We start from the raw sequence: 23,947 nt of genomic DNA on the forward strand, positions 1-23,947 counted from the left end.
AAACACGCAAACGCAGCTTAGAAGCAGACACCTTCAAATTCTACGAATGCGAGTGGTTTACATTTGACGCTGTAGCCATCTTCCTGACTGCCACATCCCACACCTACAGGGATGTCATTCATTTCTTCCTTCCTGGCTTTAATGAGGACAGCTACATTACACAGGGAAAAAAAAAGCAGCTTTATATTGCCATTATGAAAATGGAGGAGATCGGACAATTTGTCAATTTTGCCTCATCTTCAGGTTTTACAGGCAGTCAGGTTGCCACAGCCAAAGAAATTATAAGACACCCTGGGAATTCTGAACATGTACAACAACTGGTAAACCAAGACCACTGGGTAAACATGCTACCCAATTTATGTTTATATGCTAACACAAACTCATCCATTCAGATTGACTAACCCTGTAACTATGTGTGGTTATGTGAAATGTATTCAACGTATTCTGAGGCATGAACCTCACCTGGGACTTGAACCTTGACCCAGTGCCCTTCCCATGTGATGTGAGCATGTGAACCTGCCTATCCCTGGGCCTCAACCGATGCGGCAAACCACAGACTTTTCCCACACACTGAAACTCGGCAGCAGCTGCTAACCGCTCCGCACACCACTCATTATCCTGCGGGAGCTTCAGGTAATCAGAAACAGCCCGGGTGCGATGATGGATTATTGCAGAGATAACCCCCTCCCCCACTCACTGAGCGAAAGAATGATAAAGGACAAGCGTATATACATCACGCTATATTTAGCTCCTGTGCCGCTTTTTGTAAAGGGATTCACATATTCTCTAAGCCATCTACAATGACACAAAAGCAATCCCATGTGCTCCTCAACATCACACAACAGCCATGCCATTTCTGGCTCTGAAAAAAGAACAACACCTTCAGAATACACCTAGGCTTTACCACTTCACAGTCCTCCATGGACAAAGTAGATCTAATGTTACAAGTTGTCCTGCACCTCCTATCCCTGCCGCTACTGATCTTGTTATTTGTATAGTCTTACAGTAATAAGCTTTCTGCTTGGCAAACATCTGTCCTTCACCAGAAAAATGTAAGCACAGGTCGTATAAACCTTTCACCTTGTGCTTGAGAGCACTGATTGGGGAGGTGGAATTGAGACAAACCAATCACGTGGCAACGCTAGACACGTACATCCCACCATCAACTGTTGCCAGCTCCAAGCTTTTTAACTTGTATGTGCTAACAGCTGTATTAGCTATGAAGACCATGAGGAACTGTTCTGATAATACAGAAGTAATAACAGTATTAATCCAAGCTGGAGCAGCGGTATATCCATGAAGACTAGGAGGGACTTCTTCAAAATACAGTAGTAATAACAGTCTAATTCAACACTGCAGCAGCTGTATCTCTATAAACACTAGGAGAGGATTTTATGGTAATACTGTAGTAATAATAGTGGTACTCCAGAGAAGGAACTGCAGAAACTCTCAGGAGTGTCCTATGCTACATGTGTGTGACTTCCTCTAGCCTGGTCACGACCCTAATTCGCTGACAGGTGACCGAATGTTCTGACCACTGAAATCGGCCTCTGTGTTCTGAAATCTGAACATTAAGCCCTAGCGGTTGAAGTTAACTGTACGTGTTTTTCACTGCATACCAGCTATTCATAGCTCAGGGATGTAGGAAGTATTCTGCCAGGGGCTGTGGTGAGGTAGACAGGGAGGAGGTTCATTAACATCAAATTTTCTAATTTCCCAACAAAACTGAGACTTAAAATTTGTTCAGAACTGAGGGTGAATCCACGATGTTTAATATTTCAAATGTGAGGCTGGAGAATGTTGTTCAAATAAATTATTCATTGCGCAGAAAAAAGTTAGCAAAGATACTCCTCTGAAAACATATAATCGGGGTCTAATCACCCTCTTTCGGCGTAAAGCACTGTGAATTATTTGGGCTTCATTGTCGACGGGATCACCAAGAAAAGGGCACGCCATGTCAGGCAACTGTCTTCAACCTAAATGCTGCAGGCTCGGCGGATGTTCTGATGAGTAACTCCAGGTTAGTTCAAGTAAACCTGCTAGCGAGCAGATAAGCTTCAGATCATAAATTGCTGCAGTAACTGACCTAGAATTAATCTGATCTTGGCATTTGGAACAGAAAATCCCAAATTTCAATCTACTCCGGGTTAACTAACTCAACTTAGTTACTAAACCTGCTTTCTGAAATACCCCCCCGGAGGAGCAGCAGCCTATAGCTCTTTAAATTAGAAATAATAATAATAACCCCCCCCCCCCCCCCCTTTTCTTTCACTTCCCACATCCCTGTCACAGTGATAGTCTATTATATGTATTTATTGAATATCTATTGGACGTATTCATAAAACCAATGACAAGTAAAGAAGTAATAATAATGAGTCAGTTTACCACTGCATTTAATGGTTTAAAAATATCTTTGCTTTTAGAGAAGAGGAGAAGTGCAACCAAACTCTCTTACAGCCGTACATTTTACTCCCACTCCCGAAACATTCGCTAATGATACAACTGCTGATCAGCTGGCTAAAGCACTGGTAAGTAGCTAACTTACAGAAAACCTTATCTTTGAATATTTTATTATGAGAAAAACAGAACTGTTTTTGCAATCAGCACTGTACTCACACACCATTTATTGCACTTACTGTCAACTAGTCAGCAGTAAAGCAAAACTTGTTTATCAGGCTTAGATCATGGCTGGCGTTATGCCTACTTCGTTAGCTAGCTAGTTAGCTAACATAGCTAGCTACTGTTTCGCTTTTGCTTGTTAGATTGGCTAGCTAGCAATATTCAGTAACAAATTTGTCATGTCAACTTAAGCCACCTCCTAGACAAGACCCATAGCCTGGTGTATTCTTGTTTCGTGTCATTGTGATTGTTAAACCCCTAGTAGCCCCTTGGTGGCCCTTGTCCAGGATTCAGTACATGTGAACCAATTTTCAGGGCATGAACAATTGGTATGTGTATTCCGATTCCTCAGGAGACCATGTTGCAACCCTTGACCTCTAGCATCCTCTTCCTCAGTTTCCTCAGCCGAGACCACCTTCATAGGCAGTAAGTAATTGGACACTGAGGACTCGCGTGCCGGCCCGCCTGATTGGCTGTTTCAGGAGCGGGCAGATCTCCATGGAGCTGGTCTTCCTCTTTAATTGCAGAGGCAGTGCAGAGATCCCTGTTAAAAGCCACTTGACGCCAGCCTATTTAAATATTAGAGCACGCCAGGGCCTGAGGCGATCGAAAAGTCACCCATTAAACATGTGAAAAATATTATCTTAATTATTCAGGTGGTTGGCATTTCAAATCTGGCGCAATTTACATTTTCGTGGAACACCAGGGTGGTTGGCAAATCAATATTAGCTCCTACCCTCAACTGCATCAATATCTTGCCTTTCCTGCTGATCAGGGTAATGAGCCAAGATGTTGTCACATTTTTATTCATTATATTCTTTGAAAAAAAGAAATACACACACACTATATATATATATATATATATATATATATATATATATTCATGCTTTTGTAAATGCACACGAGGTACTCTAAACACAGCAAGAGTGAGAGAGAGTAGTTGCTTAGCAAAGGCACTACAATCCATTTAGCTGTGCACAAAATGTTAACCAAGCACTACATAATGTATTATGGATAATGCATAGCAGTCTTTGTCCCTGAATTCTTAGCCAAGCCTCTTAGGTCCACGGAAGTAACATCTCACAGCTGCCCACTGCTCCACCTCTCAGAAATGACTAAATACAGTTTGCAGCCTCCAGCCATAAATCATGTGGAGTGGTCCAGGGCAAATTACAATACTCACACATTCAAAATCATGTTTATCCACTTACACACTTGAGTATGTGCTGATACTGAGGAACCCAACCCATGATACAACAGCAGTGTCTTCTGGATAAAAGCTCTGTGTTAACTGCTATGCTAAACTATTAAATATACAGACATCTTTAAATCCAAGCGTGGGAACCCTAAATGATGAATATTTATTTAATTTAATTTGTTTCATTGCATCAAATTAGATATTATTATTGTTTTGTTTGTTTACTATTTGCTTGTCTTGTGTGGTAACTGTCATTGTATGACAGGTACTGTATGAGTAGATTTGATTATTTAGATTATAATCATATTTATTGAACTGCAGAATGAAACAGATCTCCCAGGACAGTGGAGCTCATTCATTTAAATTGATCACAGCTGGAAACATGTGGGAAAAATAACGTGGAGCGGGGCCACGTGATGCTCTTGACTTTCAGCTGAGTGTGATACCTGTGTGTCTGTGACGCGTCCGTGCCTTTGTGTGCCGCAGGGAGCACTGCGGCGTTCCCATTGTTGGGGTAACGATCGAATGCAGGTCCAAAAGAGCGTAGCCGGAGAACTGACGGTCACACACAACCTGCCTGTGCCCAGCTTCCACCTCTCGCTGTCTGCACAGCTGCACATGTGAGAGCCCAGCATGTTTAAAGACACCGCTGAGCAGGAATTACGCATTAGAAGCGCAGAGACTAGCAGTGACTGATCAGACTACTGAGATTCCCACCTCATCCTTCTACTGGAAGAACTGTAATGGGTGTGGTGGACAAGCAGGTGTAAAGAGGGTATAAATTAGGGTCCAAGACAGACAGGATGGTGCGTCTGTCTGGCGTCCACATTCCCATTCCTCATTGCCCTGAAATGGACAAGCGTGTGTTCGTCTGACAGACGCACTGAAATCAGCTCCTTTGGGTAACTCCCTGAGCCTGACCCTTATTACAGCTAAACATTACACTCAATTGGCCTCATACTTCACTGCCTCTCCCTTCCTGCATTAAGCAGTACAGCATCAGCCCACAGAGCAGCAGCTACGCAGGCGCAGCAGCAGCCTTATATTTAAGACCATTGAGATCAAATGATCTCAAATCCAGAGGCTGACACACACTCAAAACTGAGGTAAATAATTGACCTATGAATTACAATAGAGTACCGAGGTGGGTACGTCATCACTGGTTCTTTGCTGGTGTCGGAAGTAAATTCCCTATGGAAAATTACAATGGGCTATCCATCTTTACTCACGCTTGGATTCATTTCAGGAGCTGGGAGTTTCCTGAATTAACTTGTTCTGTGTGAGGATATATTTGGACTCATCAAATGTTTCAATATTTTCCGAAAATGTTAGGATTTAAGACTTGTAGTTCGTTTTGTAATCCACATTTCGAACAACATATCCAATAGAGCAATGCGGGGGGAACGTCCTGACAAATCAGATACCACCATCTCATCCGGGCATTCTGTGATCTTCGGTTTAGAAAACCGTTGGCTCTGAGAAAACTGATGACTGCTAAAGACAAGCTTGCAAGTTAGCTGCTATAGCGATAGCTGATAGCGATGATTAGCCACATTGGCCGGAGAGCAGGAATGAGAAAGCTCTGTGGTTTCATGGGACGTGTAGTTTTTAGCCCGTGGTTGTACTAGCATATAAGATAAAAAATTTAATTATGTAAAATTTAGCTCGAAGCAATTAAAATAAACAACATAAGTGGCAAGTTGGGATCACAATATATAATCCGGAAATCGATGGTAAGCCATAAATCACTAGAAGTACTTTAAAAGTGCGTTTTAAAAAATGTTTATGGCTAAAATGAATGGAGAATTTCACTTTATTATACTGTCACATGTGTGGTAGACTTTCAACATTAATGCATCTTGTAACAACCCATTTAGTATTAAATAAATACAATTTATATTCATATTACACATAAATATATAAATTCCCTGGATGTCTAAAGGAGTTGCTGTGTAAGACTTGCTCATGTTTGTGGCCCTGAGTGTGCTTAATAGCAAACCCTTTCCAACATGATGGAGCCTCATTCTCATTTCCAAAAATCCACACGGCATCCAATGTCAAATGTGATTGGATGAAAATGGACATGACTGACGGGTGGCCACGCCCCTCCCTCACTCCCCTCCTCCATATTCCTTACCTCCTCGACGGTCCAGTGCGCTACGCGACTGGCCTGCACCCCAGCCACACCCGGCAGGAGCTTGCAGTGCTGTTCCCAGCACAGAGGCAGGTCGCAGCCCGGCTGGGCGGGCACCGCCGACAGGAACACCGACTGGTGCAGGGCCCGCTCCAAGCTCTCCACACTGCCCTCTGCAGGAGAGAAGGACACAGTGTCATATGGAGGCAGCTGACATTTCCAGCTCAGCCAGGGTTACCAGGCCTGTGTATGCTGAGATCTTGCTTACTTAGCATTGACCTGTTGGTTCAATCCTAAGGAGGATGTGACATCACTTAAGTAAATGATATTTTTACATTATGAAGGAAATAGGTTGCCAGAGGGTGTTTTGTAGTGACAGCAAGATACAAGTAAAAATACTTATTTCTCTGCAATACTCCAACAAATGAGTAACATTAATCAATATTTGACTTGATTAAGAGTATTTGTTCAATGAACCAATGACCAATTAACTGAAGAAATAATTAAGCTTCACTGAGATAGCTACTACAGTATTTATGCATTTATTAACATGAATAAACCCATTTTCTTGTGTCCTTCGAATAACAAAAACACCTCCATTTAAAAATTTCTTTCATCTGCACTATCGAGATGGTAAATGCATATAAATATGCATTTATCTCAATTAAACTAATCAACTGCAAACTAGTGGGAGGAACAAACACCCAGAAAACACAGTGCTGCCCTCAGGACTAAGGTAAAGAATATGCATAGAATGATGGGGAAATGGTACAGTTATGATAGGGTTAACCTGTAAAGTTGAGGTTACGGAACAGGCAAGAGATAGTGATAAAGACATTTCTAATAGTTTACTACTGGTGTTACTTAAACTGGTGTTTGTTTGAGATTCACTGCTCTACTGCCAGCATCTTCAACTATTTCATGACTTCGGTGATAATAAGTTCTCACTTCCTGATTAGTAACAAGCACGATATGAGTGAGGACCTAACATGCCCTACAATACAGCGTCAGACATTCATCCATCAGTTTAAAGCAGAAATAACTGCACACTAGAATCACATACTTTTATCAGTGATTGATTCAGGATCCAAACACCTTTCACAATGATCCACAGCCAGGCCTCTGAGAAGACCAGATATGGTGAAAAGCTGGGAGGATTAATGAGACCCACTGAGCTAATGCGTGACGGTGCTGGATGCCCCAAAAAAATGGAAAAAGATTCATTTCCATCGGAGCAACAATTCATGGGGAAGTTACGGGGTCATCCCCCAGGGGTGGATAATGAGGCAGGTGACAAAGCGACACCCGATGTGGGTCGCGGAAGGCTTTCGGAGCCGGGTGTCCCTCGGAGTCGGCTGCAAGCGGTTTTGTGGGTCACCGCCATGAATCTCCTGCCAGCGTTTGGAGCGGAACCAGTGGAGGGGGGCATTTCCCTGGGAGTTTCCCAGCAGGGGTGGAGAGCAGCTGATCCTGGGTCAGATTAACAGGTGTGACCTGGTCCATGATAGAGTACTATTGCTGGCTGGGGATCAGGAGTTAGCAAGGACCTCTGTAAGTCCCCCACTTCATCACTGTGCTCTATTGTTCTGCATCCTGCTTACAGTTCAACAACTTGCAACAGATCTCAAACTCTTCTGAAGTGGGTGCCCCTTTTTGATTGTGCCCTCTATACGAATGCCTCTACCCAAACCAGACCTGAAGTCAAGACAAGATGTCTCTATGCCGTGAGTCAGTCCCAGGCCAGATCTATAGAGGCCCACAGCCAGACCAAGACCAGACTTTCAGAGACCCAGAGCAAGACCAAGACCAGACCTTCAGAGACCCAGAGCCAGAAGAAAACCAGACCTTTAGAGATCAGAATCAGAACAAGACCAGACCTTTAGAGACCCACAAGTAGACCGAGACCAGGCTTTTCAATGCAAAATTTAGGGAAGTGATCTCACTGTTTTTTTTTGTACAGTCTGACATTTGTATTGTCTGGTTTTTTTCAGAACTCAAAAAGTTAAGAGTGCTTGATGGCTGCCTGAAATAAGTATGAATACCCTTGAAGTGATGATTGATACAGTTTCAGGTAATCCTACAATTACACCTCAGAAATCCACTCCTCCTTCACCCAGTAAAAATACCTTTGAGGCTTAAGATTCTTCATTGATGCTTAAGAACATGCTGACCATGTACTTTGCTGCCAAACATGCTCTCATTCACAATACTGAGGTTGTGTTAATGAAGACATGGTACAGTCAGATGTGACCACAACTCAGGTTACATGATTGATTGATCAATTTACAAATCACAAAATACATACATATATCCTCACAAAGACAGAGAAATTCTAAAATGTGAAAAATAAGTTATTGAGGATAATGTATAAAATTCTGAAACACTTAGTCGTGTGGTCCACCACACAAAGGTGAGAAGAAGACTGAGGTTGAAACTGAGGCTGAAATACCTGCCAGCAGCAGTTCTGATCTGACACCTGCCCTTTGACATCCGAACTGTTTGTGCTATGTGCTCTTTTGCTGACACAGCCCCAGGTTACAATGACCTCATCCAATTCCCACAAATGGGGGGAAGCAACAGAACACAGTCAATTTCCAGAAGGTGCTTCATTTCCGCCTGTTTTGACGTCGATGCCTGGACTGACCAACTCTTTCAAGACGACGGGTGTTGATTCATTTTGACAAATAGCAACATTAGCTACATTTTGACATTAGCTACGTAACTGTGGCTCCAGAAAACTGCTTGGTGTGTACAGGAATAGGCTCAAACTGATTACTTGTATCAACGCAGTGAGAGATACACTAGAAAATAAACTGAAATAACAAATTGAAATTTATGGGTAATGAGGTAGCGGTGGCAGAGCCTGGAGACCCAACTGCAGAGCCCCTCTCTGTCCCCCGGTGCTTTAGGCCGGCATGCTAAACCTCCTGACCGCTCCATCACCCCCTCCACCTCCCCTCCGCCATCGACCGCGGCCGTTTTCCTCTTGTAAAGTGTCAGGCTGGATTCAGCAGCGCTGTGCCCTCCTCCCGAGCTAACAGCATCGGAACAATAAGAGGGCTTTAATATCAACATGAGATGCAGTAGCTTTGATCAGTCATCTTTGATCATTTAGGTCAGGTCTTAAGGGAGGCAGCGAGAGCTTGTAATGTGGAAAACAAAATCACGGCCCACTACTCCCATCTGATCCTGGATCAGATTCAAAACATACACAAAATAGCTGGGTTAAGACTGGGGAAGGGGCAAGCTGATCTTGAATCTGTTATCAAGGACCGAAGGTACCTGGAATATCTTAATGTGGAAAAAAAAATTACAATCCATTACATCGTCATCTGAGGGAGAGCGTGGGATCGCAGCATTTTATACATTATGAAGTGGGCTTTTCTAAGATCAAACATTTTTCAAAAACACAGAAACATTGGGCAAGACTATCTGGAGAAGATCTGAGTCCTTAACCAGTCAATATCTACATTGCACTGAGGTATGACGAGTTCAAAAGGAGTAGTAACCATGGCAATCACTTCATTATGTATTAAGGTGCAGTTAACCACATCCACTGCAGGAAGTATCACTCTAATCAGGTGGGTTAGGACCTGAAGAGCCGGTTGTATCCTCTTCAAATGAAATAACTGCTGATTGTAGCATTGAAATGCTACAGAGATAGGCATGGCCTGCCGGAAAATATCACCCGCTCCCCGCTGCCTGCCCCTCGGGACTCAGCCAGGAACCCGCTCAAATGCTAGCAGAGAGCATCTCTGACTCTAAAACAGGGGTGCTGCAGGGGCTGGGCCAGGGGGACTGTTAGAGTGAAGAGACAGTGAAAACTGCATTATCAGTGCTGTAGGACTGGACTCAACCTGTAGTCTCATACCTGCGTTTTAAAGACGTACAAGTGGAAAAAACAAATGAGTACTGATCCTAGATCCCTATTCTATGCGCTTTTTCCTAAATGTTGAGTAAAAATGTTGCCGCCACTTTCATTTTAGTCACCAACAATAATGAGCTGAAATGAACGAATAACTCAAAACAAACTCGATGAACTCTTCTAGAAGTTAAGGACAGATTGCACTGGACCGACTGAACGAGTCAGACTTGATGTTTGCTTAGTTGAAAGGTGTGCTGTACTCCTAAGGAGCTGTTCCTCTTTTAACAGGTCGGATTCCTGAATTAGCGATGAAAATCTCTGGGCTCCCAGATGGCGTAGTAACCGGGTCTGTTTATTGATGAGCCATAATGCTATTGTGAGACAAGGATTTAGTTAAAAATACAGTGGTCCCTGCAGGTTTCCAGTAAAAGTCCTGGCACGATTTCCGCAAAGCCCCGGAGCTGGGAGAGTACCCCCCTTGGTGAGCCAAACCAGACAGGCCTCAGAGAAGCACAATTCGCTTTTGCCCATTAGCACTGATCCTGGACCAGAATCAAAATGTACACTAAAGAGTTGGGGTTCAGACTGGGGGGTGGGCAATCTGATCTTACATCTGGTCTTAAGAGTAGAAAGCACATAGAATATCACACTGGGACAAGTTTCACAGGGCGCTGCAGAAAAGCAAGTGATCAGACATTGCTTTTAGATCACTATTTTGCTTCACCCTGCTGCTTCTGACACACTACCAACCCATTATTAAACATTACAGGCTAATCATTCTGACAGCAACAGTTAGGTTTACAGAAGCAGTGCGCACGCGCACGCACACACACACAAATAAATGCTTCTTTCATCCTACTTCCTCTCATTCATCACTTCATTGATTGAATCCTATCACTTGTAATTAAACCGCAATTAATATTAAGTCGCAACCGATTTACTGATCTATTTATCCAAACATTTGAGATTTCCAAAACACTTAACGTTTGCTTGGCTAACTGCTTGCCACCTTTTACTCAAAATGTCTGAAATCTATATTATTTGAGTTTCTGTTACATTATTATTATTATGAGATAATGTTGTGATATTTCCTTTAGCTAAACTTAATGTTGTGCTGCTTGATTTTGTCATCATGGTAGATTTGTGACAGCTGTTACTGTGAAACTGTGAAAATGCATATGTAATATCCTATTCTTGCTAACAGTCAGTGACCAACAATTGTGACAACAGTGACACAGTTAAGCAAATAACATAAACAGCTTAGAAGCACAGGCATATATTTAAAATATTTCCTGGAAAATTTTAAAAAGAAAACCCTTGACCTCACAGCTGTCTTTACACAGGATGCACAAACTGCTGTTGACATGACAATGGTCTGCAGTGAACCAGTGGGTACATTAGCTTCTGGTGCAGTTTTCCTGTTCCCACAGTGGAGGCCCTCCAGGGTGGCACGCAGCCAGGGAGCTCAGGGAAGCAGCAGGTCACAGGGAATAAGCCTGCCTACCCATGAGCTCTGGATTTAACTGGATTAAGAGGGATTGCTTCATCTTTGTAGCCATTGTCTTCCGATTGTTGGCGTTTCACGCTTTAGTTGGCGCTGCGTGGGTGGCGGCTGCATTGCACGGCACAGGAGAAATGTGTGCGGACAGCACCGAGGCTAAAGCAGAGATACAACGACTCCCGACACTGCAGGACTGGAAAGCAGTGAGTGACTTTTTCCACACAGATAACTGATTTATCACAGAGCATTTTATAAAGGTCTTTCAACACCACTCCAATTGTACCCTAAAAATAGATGCATAACGTGGTGTTGCAGACTCCCTGTTGAGAACAAACTGAGATGGAAAGAAATTGGATCAAACATTGTTCGCTTTATCTGGCTTCTTGATAGTGGGGGAGAGGGGGATCTGAGTAATTGGTCTGTGTGAGTCCTGTCTGTCATTGCAACAAGCACCTGGAAACTGAACAGCTCCATGCCAGAGCCCAGAAACCACACTATTCTCCACGTCAGGGCTCAGAAACCATGCTACACTCCACACCAGAGCCCAGAAATCACACTAATCTCCACGCCAGAGCTCTGAAACCATGCTATGCTCCACATCAGAGCCCAGAAACCACACTATTCTCCACGTCAGGGCTCAGAAACCATGCTACGCTCCACACCAGAGCCCAGAAATCACACTAATCTCCACGTCAGGGCTCAGAAACCATGCTACACTCCACACCAAAGCTCAGAAACCATGCTACGCTCCACACCAGAGCCCAGAAACCACACTATTCTCCACGTCAGGGCTCAGAAACCATGCTACACTCCACACCAAAGCTCAGAAACCATGCTACGCTCCACACCAGAGCCCAGAAACCACACTATTCTCCACGTCAGGGCTCAGAAACCATGCTACACTCCACACCAAAGCTCAGAAACCATGCTACGCTCCACACCAGAGCCCAGAAATCACACTAATCTCCACGCCAGAGCTCTGAAACCATGCTATGCTCCACATCAGAGCCCAGAAACCACACTACCCTCCACACCAGAGCCCAGAAATGACTACGCTCCATAACAGAGCCCTGAAACCACACTATGTACCACATCAGAGTTCAGAAACCGCGCTACCCTCCACAGCAGAGCCCAGAAATCACACTACGCTCCACACCAAAGCCCAGAATTGACACTATGCTCCACACCAAAGCCCAGAAATCACACTACGCTCCACAACAGAGTCCAGAAACCATGCTACACTCCACAGCAGAGTCCAGAATCCTAACTGTGCTTCATGCCAGAGCCAGGCTCTGCAGGCGAAAGCAATTCCCACAGCCCTCTTTTGTAATTCCAGCACAAATGAGCTCAATCATAGCAGATGTGTTTCTTTTTGCTCGGGGAGGTGACAGAAGCGGCAACAGCACCCCATCTGCATAAGCCCCTCCCCGCGGGACAGGGAGGGAAATGAAGATTTTAAAACATCACTGTCTGAGTCACCAGCACAAAGCTCAGCCCCCATCTGGAGCCACATCCGTGAGCACTTTCCCCATTTCCTCATTTAAATACGAATCAAACGCTGAGGTAATGACAGAGCCATGACACACAGAGAACACCCTTCCGCTGTGACACTCTGCAGCTTCAGAGCAACATAATGTAAGAAGGCAAATCAAATTCTACAGACACATGACAAACATCAATGTGATATAGAAGCCTGATGGATAATGATTTATATGATTTTGTCTTCACAAAACAGGAATATGACTCCACAGGTTATTGGAATTTTTTCATAGATACGCTATTATCAGTCAGGCATGGTTTTTATGAAATATAGCAGACTATTTTCAAAATGCATATGTCTTGTATGCTAAGATTTGTTGTTCTGAATTATCAACCTTTTAAAATCTGTATTTGCTGTATAATACAACTTAGTTCTGCTTTGACCTACATTGTAAACAACCAAATGAAAATCTTACTAAACAGTAACAACTAAGAGCAATTACCCACAACCATTGTCTCTCCACTCAGAGAAGCAGTGGGTGCCACATATAAAATCACTAGTATTAATAGCCTGGGGGCTATCAACTATCTAATCAGAAATATTCTATATTCTGTCTAGATATTTGGCCTGTGTGTTCCTTCCGTCCTCTGTACTTCTGTGTCTAGGAGGGTGTGGTTGTTAGCTGGCGCTTTCAGTGCTGTGTTTGTTGCAATACTAGCTGTGGATGCTGTGTTTTAGAACACACCTCTTCAAGAATGTTCAGGTACAATAGAGTACATACACACATACAACAGAGTATATCAGAACACTCTTTGCTTCTGCAACAGCCGAATCAAAACCAATGAACTATCTGACAAATATATCAAATATATGTAATCTACCCACAACATGTGTGACTGTAACTCTGTAAAACAGGCTAATTGGTTTGAAACAACAATAATGGTGGCCAAAGGGATGGATGTCCCTGCTGTAAATTCAGTCTGCCACAGTGTCTTTCGACACTTGACCACTGCCCTGAGAAACACAGCGAAAGGTTTAGCGCCACAGGATCTGTGGCATTCACAGACAATGGAGGGAGCTGTGAAACTAGATCATTCCGTTATAAACAGAAGGCCCAACCCGACCTAATCAATGATCAATAAATTCCTCTTTGTTGAGTAAATATTTATTTACTCGCGGAAAATGGAAAATAACTATGGCTTGTTCAATGGTGTAGTACCCTGTCGTATTGATGTAATGTTATGTAATATAATGTAAATGATGAATCAGAGGCCACAGCACAGTACTATATACAGTGCCTATAGAGAGTCATCATACCCTGTGAAAATCTTTACCTTTTGTCACATTATACCCTAGAAAAAATAAATTAAGTCTAACTTTTTTGAGCTGTATGTACACATCATAACAATCATCATCAAAGTGAAAATAACATTTTAAAACATTCTGGAGAATTATTAAAAATTAATTAGTGAAATACCTGGTTTGGTAAAGTGATCAGCCCCTTACAGTATACCCTTATAAACTTGCTTAGGTGCAACCAATCAACTTCCAGATCAAACACCAGGCTAACTGCCCCACGTGACATCAATTGTAGTGGTTTTGATTACTTCAGAATAAAACCAGCAGATTCCACTACTAGTAGTGCATGGTACTGCAAAGAATTCACCGTGGTTGGAAAGTGCTTTCAAAAGGCCTCCGGGATAAAGTCGTAGAAAGGCACAAGTTAGGAGAAGGCTACAAAAAGGTTTCGAAGGCTTTATCTATCCTTCTGAGTACCATTCAGAGCATCATTAAGAAGTGGAAAGTGTATGGCACCACCAACACGTTGCCTACATTAGGCCGTCTGTCCAAACTGGATGACCGAGCCAGGAGAACATTGATCAGAGAAGCTACCAAGAGGCTAAAGGCAACTTTGAAGGACTAACAAGGCTTTATGGCTGGGACTGGTCTGTCTGTGCATGTGACAACAATCTCACAAGCTTTATACAAAGCTGGCCTGTATGGCAGGGTGGCAAGAAAGAAGCCTTTCCTGTAAAAGTGCCAAACTCAGTGTCCTTTGTTTTATACAAAAACACACCTGGAAGATTCTGATGCCATGTGGCAAAAGGTGCTATGGTCAGATGAGACCAAAATTGACCTTTCTGGACTGAACTCCAAGCGCTATGTTTGGCAAAAAGCAGACACAGCACACCACCCAAAACACACCATACCCACTGTGAAGCATGGTGGTGGCAACATTACGTTGTGGGGGTGTTTCTCTTCAGTGGGGACTGGGAAATTGGTTGGGATTGAAGGGAAAATGTATTCTGCCAAGTACACCCAAATTCTTGAGGAATACCTGCGTCCCTCTGCTAGACAGCTGAAGATGGGCAGGTCATTCACCTTCCAACACGACAATGATCCTAAACATACCGCAATAAGAACAATGCAGTGGCTTAAGGATAGGAAGGTGAATGTCCTTGAATGGCCAAGTCAGAGCCCTGACTTCTTTCATTAGTTTGATGTTGTAAGGCAGAATTTGTAAATAAAGCTGGAAAAGGTTTTTTTGGAATGGGTTTTAATTTCAGATTGTACGACAAATAAAGTAACTATTTCGAAGGGGTATGATGATTTTCTGTAGGCACTGTAAATGCACTCTGCGGATGATGCGAATTATCCTCATGTAAAACAAACACAAATCGCTTTTACTCCAGCGATTCTGCAGCCACCTGCTTCTCCTCTTTGGATATGGACACATTTTAAACTGGGCAGGAATGAAAGCGGAGGCTAAAAACAGGCTGATGATCTCACAGCAATGTTTTGTTTCGTGAGTCATCCACAAGCAGAATATGTTCAATGACCCTTCCCCATGTTGCTGACCGCCTCGCTGCTGTAGCAGCCTGGAGAGCAGGGGGTGGGGGTGGCTGGTTCGAGTACCCTCCAGCAAAGTGCTTCAGATGCACTGCCTCAGTGAGCACCCAGCTGGAAGGACGAGGAATGAATACATTATAGAAATGTAAGGGGTGTACAGTAGGAGGCACTGGAAGCTGGCTGGTTAGCACATAAATAGCAAGAAGAACTGCATTATGAAATGGAAACGGCCTGCTGGGAGCTTCTCTGAGTCAGACCAGAAGTGTCCTTGGGCCAGATGTCAAGGTAACAGCAGGTGGCTTGACCTGGGCCTTGCCGTGGTTAACCTGTTAGTGCCGCCCTGGCATGGCCCAGAGGATGATGGGAAGGTATGCAGCTGGGCAGGGGTGGGTGAGTGCCCGTGGATGTGGGCTGCACTTGCCCAGATATGCCAATGCCATGCTACCTAGGCGCCGGCAGGCCGGAGTCAGAGGGCAGGCTGTAACCACGGCAACTGTCACACTAGATCATTGCAGGAAAATGCCCCAAGGAGTGAACCACTCGTCTCAGAACAAAACGCGCTCTCCCAGAACTGCCGTAGGAAATATAAACGGGGAACGTATAGTGTCCGCTATGCGTGTCGATAATGATAACAAACCCTCTTAAAACAACAGCGGTCTCAGAAAATCTATTGATTTCCTTGAGAGGTAATCAAGATTCCTTTGGGTTGGATGCCATTCAATGTTCAACCTTGTTTTGTTGGCAGCTGTTCATGAAACGAGCTGAGCATAATGACAGGGGACAGTGTAGATGGGAAAATGAGGGGAGAAATAAATTACTACAATCTTCAAGAAATTAGAAATGATCCTACAAAGCATTGGCAATCAATGGCAGAGTATGACTTGAAATAATCACCCAATACATTAGTCATCATCAGTGCTGGCATCACAGCCTACCCAGTATAAAAGACAAATTAAGACATGAATTAATTTAAATAAAAATACAATACAATCTAATTTAATGAGCAAATAGCAATGTTAAAGGCAGGTTCAGAGGAGCTATTTATGGAGAAAGGGGGGAGGACTTCACTCAGCAGCTTCCTGCAGAGATCTGCCTCCCCCCGAAAAGCACTGAGCTGAATTCCCAGCGAGCAGTCATTTGGGGGGCAGACAGCCCAAAACTCAGCACGTGTGTCTCTGTGCCGAGGACTCGACAGTGAAGCAGCAGGTTCTCTGGGATTGGGGGGGGTGTGTCTGAACCTCCCGGGTCAGCCCAGGACAGGGCCGTGCGTAAAAGCCTGAGAGAGCCAGACTCTTCATTTGGCTAGGCCCAGCACACGGAGCCCCCCAGTGGGAATGGTGCACTTAAAAGACAAATAACGCAAAAGCTAAAAATACCACGATTCGCAGCGGCTCTGTTGGATCCGCCTTCAGAACAGACACTGATGATAACAGGGGGAGGCTGGAAGGTCCTAGACAGCGAGAGAAACTAAAGATTTTGTTCAGAGCAGAATCATGCCCCCTCGCTGTCCGGCTACAACTCTGCCAGGGCTTAGAAATCAAGCTTAACATCTGTGTTCCTGCTATTATTATTCTTTCAATTATAAATTTACTCTATTTGTATTACACCCTAACACAGTGTTACAAATGACTGTGCTGAAAATAAGCAGCAAAAACAACACAAAACAACATGGATTCTGCAAAATGGCAAGAGGGCAACACAGAGTCTTATCCAATGAACCAAATATCCCTGAGTACAATGACTCCAGTATGGATTGTGACCACAACTAGCTGTATGCTATTAGCACACCCAAAAAGGGCATTGTCAGACAGGTAATGTAGATGCAATAGTTTGCCTAGATTAGGGCACAAGCAAGCTGGGTGAACCCAGGTACATTCTGAAGAGACAGGAGACAGAAGGTGTAAAGGTTCATGTTTGCCTCATCTTGTGCTACATGTGCTACATGTAAAACATTCACATTAAACTCAGCTTCTAGGCCCTCAGTACCAACACATGGGTATTGTCCAGGCTTAACAGTGTACCCATGTGCACACCCTACTCTTAACACACTCTCGACCAAAGACAACTATTGCTTGTCTTAGCATAATGTCAGCCACATCTGTTTATACTTTCTTTTCAAAAGTGTTGGGATGTGTTAATTTGTCGAGAGAGCGAATCCCTTTCCAGTCAATAATGCAGTGTATTCTACTTAATTTAAGTGGCCTCTTTGATGAACAGCATCCCAGGGGCTTAGCTGCTAGAATCCACAGTGTTGGTGAGTAAGCTGAATAATGAGGACGATACTTGATGCTCACACAGCTGAAATACATCACTTCTCAGTATCAGCCACCAACATTAGAGCCCAAACATTAGACTGGAATTAAACACTAAATTAATATGAATTACTTGAATTCATTCAACTTTACCACCGTAAATCTCATAGATGTCCTTCTGGTGATTTGACAGGTAATGTTGTGGTTGCTAATGGTAATTCTGCACTCTGTACCACACTAACAATCCCTACCTGCGAGCACTGAAGTTACACTAGCAAGGCTTGCAAATGGACAACACAAAACATCTCTTCCTGGTCTCCCAGCATGAGTTTGTTTCATGCATATTTAACACATGCTAAAGATTCATACATCACATTAAAACTGACAAAACTAGAGCAAGCCAAGAAAACCCATTTTTATGGTGATGTATAATCTGTGTACAATGTAATCTAGTGCAAAGTCCCTACAGACACGTCCTTGTTTCCAGGAAATGGCCATGGGTGGAAGCAAGCTGAGCATTATGGTAATATCACCAGATTAAATGACAGCATGTGTATTTCAAAGTCCCTGAAGCAGTCAATGGAGAGAGGGGGCGAAGTCACAGGCCTTCCACGCCCTTGGTGTTTTTCCCTGGGTTTGAGCAAATTCTGTCACAGCCAGTTATAGTCATTGTATTGGATAGTATTGTCTTCCACCCCAACCCTGCTGTGACCATGGGACTCTCTATCTGTTGCATGATGGCCCAACTTGCTGTCATTTCTGTCCCGTCTGCGCACCTGTACAAATCCGACATCAGCTTGATTAACAAATTTACAAGTGTAACTGCTCTTTGTTACACCAGATCTTCTGTTCATCGACCATAAAACTCGTGATTTTGTGTAAAATAACCAACAGAAAAAAATAATAAAATGCACTTAAATTTGGTGCTCAATTCTATGAGGAAATTCCTTTGAGCTTTGTGAATGGCCTGAATCAGACCACTCCACTCAAATGAAAATGGCTGTGTACAGTTAAAAAAAAAAAAAATAAAAAAAAACACTCAATATCTGGCAGACCCTGAATGGAGGATAAAAAAACACTCAACTGTCAAAAAACCCTGAAGCAACAAAGAAACGCCTGCCTACAATAGAGAACAAACAGCAGAGAGAGCAGAGACTGGCACTTTATCGTTTCTTGAACTTCTCCAGGTGTGGTGGAAAAAGGCAGACTCTGGCCTCATTATAGAGACAGACTCCAGTGAAGGACTCCAGGGAGCTGTCTTTGTGCTCTCCAGGCCCAGGCTGAAAAGCCTATTAATTATTCAGTTTAACGAACAAAATAATGACTTACTTTTTTCTGTACCCGTGACAAAAAAAATGTTGTTGGCAGAAAGGTCAGCTTTTGAAATTATAAAACCAAGCTCTCTATTTAAAAGAGATTGGTGGGGGGGGGGGGGGGGGGGGGCGCTGGCTGTGACAAATGGGAAACAATGATACTGAAGAGCAGGTCACTACTTAATCTCATGTTCTGATTGGTAGGGCTCCCGTTCTGCCTCCTTATGATAACTCACAGTATGATCTGAAAAGCCAGGCCTGAAGGAGAGCTCCCAATATGCAGAGGGAAATCTGAGATCCTCTATTGCTGACATCTATACTGGGCTACGCTCAAACTAACCAACAGAGAAACTATAGACTGCGGTGTCTTGGGGGTCATACACCCTAGATTTAATTAGACTTCCTCACTACTAATCTGCTCAAATGGTTTGGCCTCCTCCATTAAATTTTTAGGTCAAGATTTTTCCTTAGAGAACAGAGGTTAGGAAAGTCAATGGTGCAATACTGGCAAATACACACAGCAGAATCACCATTTGTCTAGCAAATATTAGGGCATTGCTCTATGTCTACAACTGTTTACATAACTATATAGATATTGGACATGTGGGTTAATTACACTGGTCAATGGCAAGACAAATAAAGAAGCTGCTGCAAGATTTGAACCTAGAATCTTTTTGGAGATATTTGTGTTTGTAGTATGAAAAACTGCATTCTAAGTGTCAGATAATAAGGCATTAATATCCTGCTAGCTGATACTTTATTCATTATGTCCTTTAGCCAGCAGGCAAGCATAAGACAATATTACTGACAACAGGACCTTGGTGTACACCATAGCAGAATGACATGGGGTGAGAGCTCACACTAAAATAGACATCTAATACTAAACCAGACCTCTACAATTGGAAGGGAAAGATGGACGCACTCCTTGGAACATCAGCCAAAGGAGGTCAGATGGCATGATCACTGACAAGACATGACTGATGTGCTGTAGTGTGTCTGCCAGTAATGTGTGTGCGCTTTCTCTGGGCAGCTGTCAAAGCGAAAATGCTGACACGAGTAACGATGTGTTAGAGGAGCATCGCCCTCCATCTACTGATGACAGCTTCAGGCAAACACATGATGCTTACATTGGACAAATGGGTCTGAACACCTTGATCGTCTGAGAAAGCTTTTGTGTTTTGTGCTTAGTAAGCTCCAACTGGCAATCAAAACACCTGGTGGCAGCTGGTCAGATAAAATGACATCAGCATACACACACATACACTTAAATATACACTCTCACGCACATTCACACACTCACCCACAATTGCACACACAGACACACACACACAAAGGCACGCATGCACACACACACATCCACACACTGCAGACAGACTGATGAGTGCACTAATTGATAGCTAAAGCTCTTGAGCACAATGTTGCATAAATACATGGGATTCTGTGACGTGGTGTCCTCAAACATGATTCACAATATCAAAGCCTTTACATTCCCTGCTAAACTTCACAGGATCTGCAGGACGTCATCTCCATAGTGACCTGCATTCATCTTGAACGGTTTCAAACTGATGAGACTTTTCATATGCAAATGAGCTTAATCAACCGTGTCACGCAAATTAAGTGGATGGCTCAATCAAAAAGACAATCAATAGGGGCGTTTGAAAGCCGAACAAAGTAATTAACCTTCAGGCCAACGAGGACAGACCTCCGTCACTGTGTAGCTGGCTTCTTATTACCCCCCAAAAAAACTTAAACTGTAATCATCATGCCAGTTTTGGTCAATCTGATTATTTTTTATTTTTTGATACAATCCAGTTTGACTCTAAATTCAACAAACACAGCTATGCTTACTCTACCATGCCTATTGCATCCTAACTAGCCAGGCCAGGCCTGTCTTTCAGGAGGCACTGACCACACACTGTGTTTTGGCTGCACGCACTTTAACTCCTGAGCACTGTTGGAGACCTAAGCAAATTACTTGAGCAGGCACCATGCTCCTCTCTCACACATGCTGAGCAATACGCATGCACACTAAAGATGAAAGTAACCGCAGCCAAGGCCATTCACTGACACATTAAAACTGCAATGAGAGAAGAGTATCAGCAGTACTTAACCATTAAAATATCCATAAAATACTAATTATGCCAAAGTGTTCATTAAATCTACAGACAAGCAAAATGCAACAACATTCTCTTTGTATTCTTGCATGTGTGCGCTCTCAAAATAAATCTTGCCTCCTACTCAGAAGAACTGAGGATGAATATTCCTGAATCCCTCACATTTGTCTCTCTGTGTTTTCTATTACTGGCAACACCACATGCCCACTCCTATTTTCTCAACAACAGACTCTGTTAACAGCACAACGACTACACACCCCTACACATGGTAAAAATGACTTTTGTGTGAATGGTCCTCTGGCTAACCACAGACTCATGTCTAATGCACCACCATATCTCACAGTAGTAGCTGCTTCAGGCCTATTCATGAGGGACACAGCTCATCCATCCTCAAAGGAGTCGTTCACACCTCAGAGAAAACTGTATAAATTAGAGTGTGTGCTCTCTGAGGATGGCCAAGTCTTGCTGCATCCAAGGAAAGCAATTACCTGGCCCTGCCATGCAGACAGAGGCCAAGGTCTGGGCCATCGAAGGTCACATGAGCCACTGAACTTGTGAAGGCGATTGCCCACGCCACAAATCAGGAAGCAGTAGCGTTTTCCATCAGCCTCAGTGGCAGCACCCCACCGATTTACTGCTTATTACAGTTCCGAGGGAGTGATGAATACGGAACACCCATGACTCATTCACCAAAATATAATTAATGTAAAGTGCCAATACTGCGGCCTTGTCTGCATCAGTGCCTAAATCTGTGGAGTGGTCCAAAGTCCTGCAGGATGTGGCTGTGATACCCAGTTCCTCCTGGCCCCAACAACTCCGTGGAGACAATGCAGCCTTTTCATAGCTGCATCAGGGGTTATGATCCTCCAATGAACTCTGATTCCATGCTAGTTGACTGTGCTGTAACACCACTTTCACTGCACTTTGACTCGACCACAAATATGCACTGACTGCACTTCCACTGTGATTTGAACATACCCATTGTACTCTAACTCCACCCACTATGCTTTGACTATTCCCTCTGCACTTTGACCGTACCCACTGTACTTTGTCACCACCCCCCACCCATTGACTCCACCCACTGCATTTTGACCCCACCCCACTGTGTTTTGATTGTACTCTGCTGAGCTTTGACTCCAGTGCATGCTGGTGGGAGTAGAGCTCCTAAGGACAGCCTGTTCCATCGAGCCCGAGTCTGTGCGCCTTGGGGTGGCTCTGTCAGGGGCTCCTGTGTCCCTGTACTGAGCTCTGCAGCACTGCAGGGTCCACGAGCAGGGTCATATCAGCCTGATCTGAGCACTGACAGTCTCTCTGCAGCCGAGCTTAGCTGCAGCTGCCAGGGACCACATCCACCTCTCTGCGCTTACCTCAACCAAGTCAACAGAAAGCCAGGCACTGCAACCACGAGCAAAGAGCTTACATACTGCAGCAATTTTTCCTATGCCTAGTACACCAGCCCTGATAAACAGTAACTTATGAGATACAAAATATGAAATACATGTCAATTTCACATACATGTGTGCATCTCAACATATTTTTCACAGACTGAATGAATTTTTTATGATGTGAGCATTATCTGGTGTCTATTAGTATCAGGCATCTAATATGCTGCAATTAATCTGCAACTGCTTCACCATCTAACTGCCTCTCTCCTATTGAAACAGCTCAGTTTTTTCTACTATCACTATGGCTATGCTTTCTATGTGAGAGTCAATCATTCTCACAGCCCCTTTGATGTTATCAGTCTGACAGACGTGTCCTATTGTTGATGGATTCTCGATTCTGCATTCTAATACCAAAGATAGCATCCCAGTGTTGTTATGGCAACCACAAGTCGATGACTGTTGAATAGAATTATATTCCAATGCCAGTGACTATGCAATATTTCACTCTGGCCTATCCATATGCAACAATAAGCAGCTTCAAATAAAATCTACATAATAATAGCAATTGTTTTGCATATTATTTATTCATTTATTTAGAAATATTTGCATTATGAGAATTGAGCCTTAACCATTGAAATGAGTCAGAATCAGTCCTCTCAGTCAGAATGAGTCCTCTCTGTCAGTATCAATCCTCTGTCTGAATGAGCCCCCTCTGTCAGAATGAGTCCTCTCCGTCAGAATGAGTCCCCTCTGTCAGAATGAGGTCTCACTGTCAGTGTGAACAGAAAGAAAACGCTTATGAGATTATCCCTCTTCTTCCTGTGGTCTCTGAAGGTACATGGTGCAAGTCTGACACAGCTCAGGCTGAGAGCAGGAAGCACTTGGGATCCAGTCTAAGGAAGTCATGAAAGCCTACATCTCTGACCACCATGTCTAACACAGTCTCAAAGCATTGAGTTTCATCACACTCTCAATGCTGCAGCAAGTGCAGCTCGCTGTTTTTGCCTAGCTGTCGTTAGCGGAAGAGAACGCTACAGCAAGAGGAACTCAGCAGTCGAGGTGACTGCCGAGTCTTCCATAGGAAGGGTCAGCTCAGGGGTCGTGGCCTGGCAGGCATTTCCCGGGGTGACTGACAGGCAGGACTGAGGGGTCCCCAGCTGCAGGAGAGAGGAGCCGCAGGTGGCCGGCGGGAGGGAAGCCAGACCTCCAGAGACGTAAACTGGGAGGGGCTCCTCC

At 43.8% G+C, this 23,947-nt stretch overlaps 1 protein-coding gene across 1 annotated transcript in view; it reads right to left on the reverse strand.

Annotated features, from left to right (window-relative positions):
* The window catches only part of LOC118771399 (lethal(3)malignant brain tumor-like protein 4), a 76,953-nt gene that overhangs the window by 4,417 nt on the left and 48,589 nt on the right, over positions 1-23,947 (reverse strand). Inside the window, exon 18 of the mRNA XM_036519383.1 lies at positions 5,955-6,124. Coding sequence (XP_036375276.1) covers positions 5,955-6,124 — 170 coding nt within the window. The remainder of the gene's footprint in view (positions 1-5,954; positions 6,125-23,947) is intronic.

Source organism: Megalops cyprinoides, chromosome 24 (assembly GCF_013368585.1).
Source record: "Megalops cyprinoides isolate fMegCyp1 chromosome 24, fMegCyp1.pri, whole genome shotgun sequence".
NCBI classification, from domain to species: Eukaryota; Metazoa; Chordata; class Actinopteri; order Elopiformes; family Megalopidae; genus Megalops; species Megalops cyprinoides.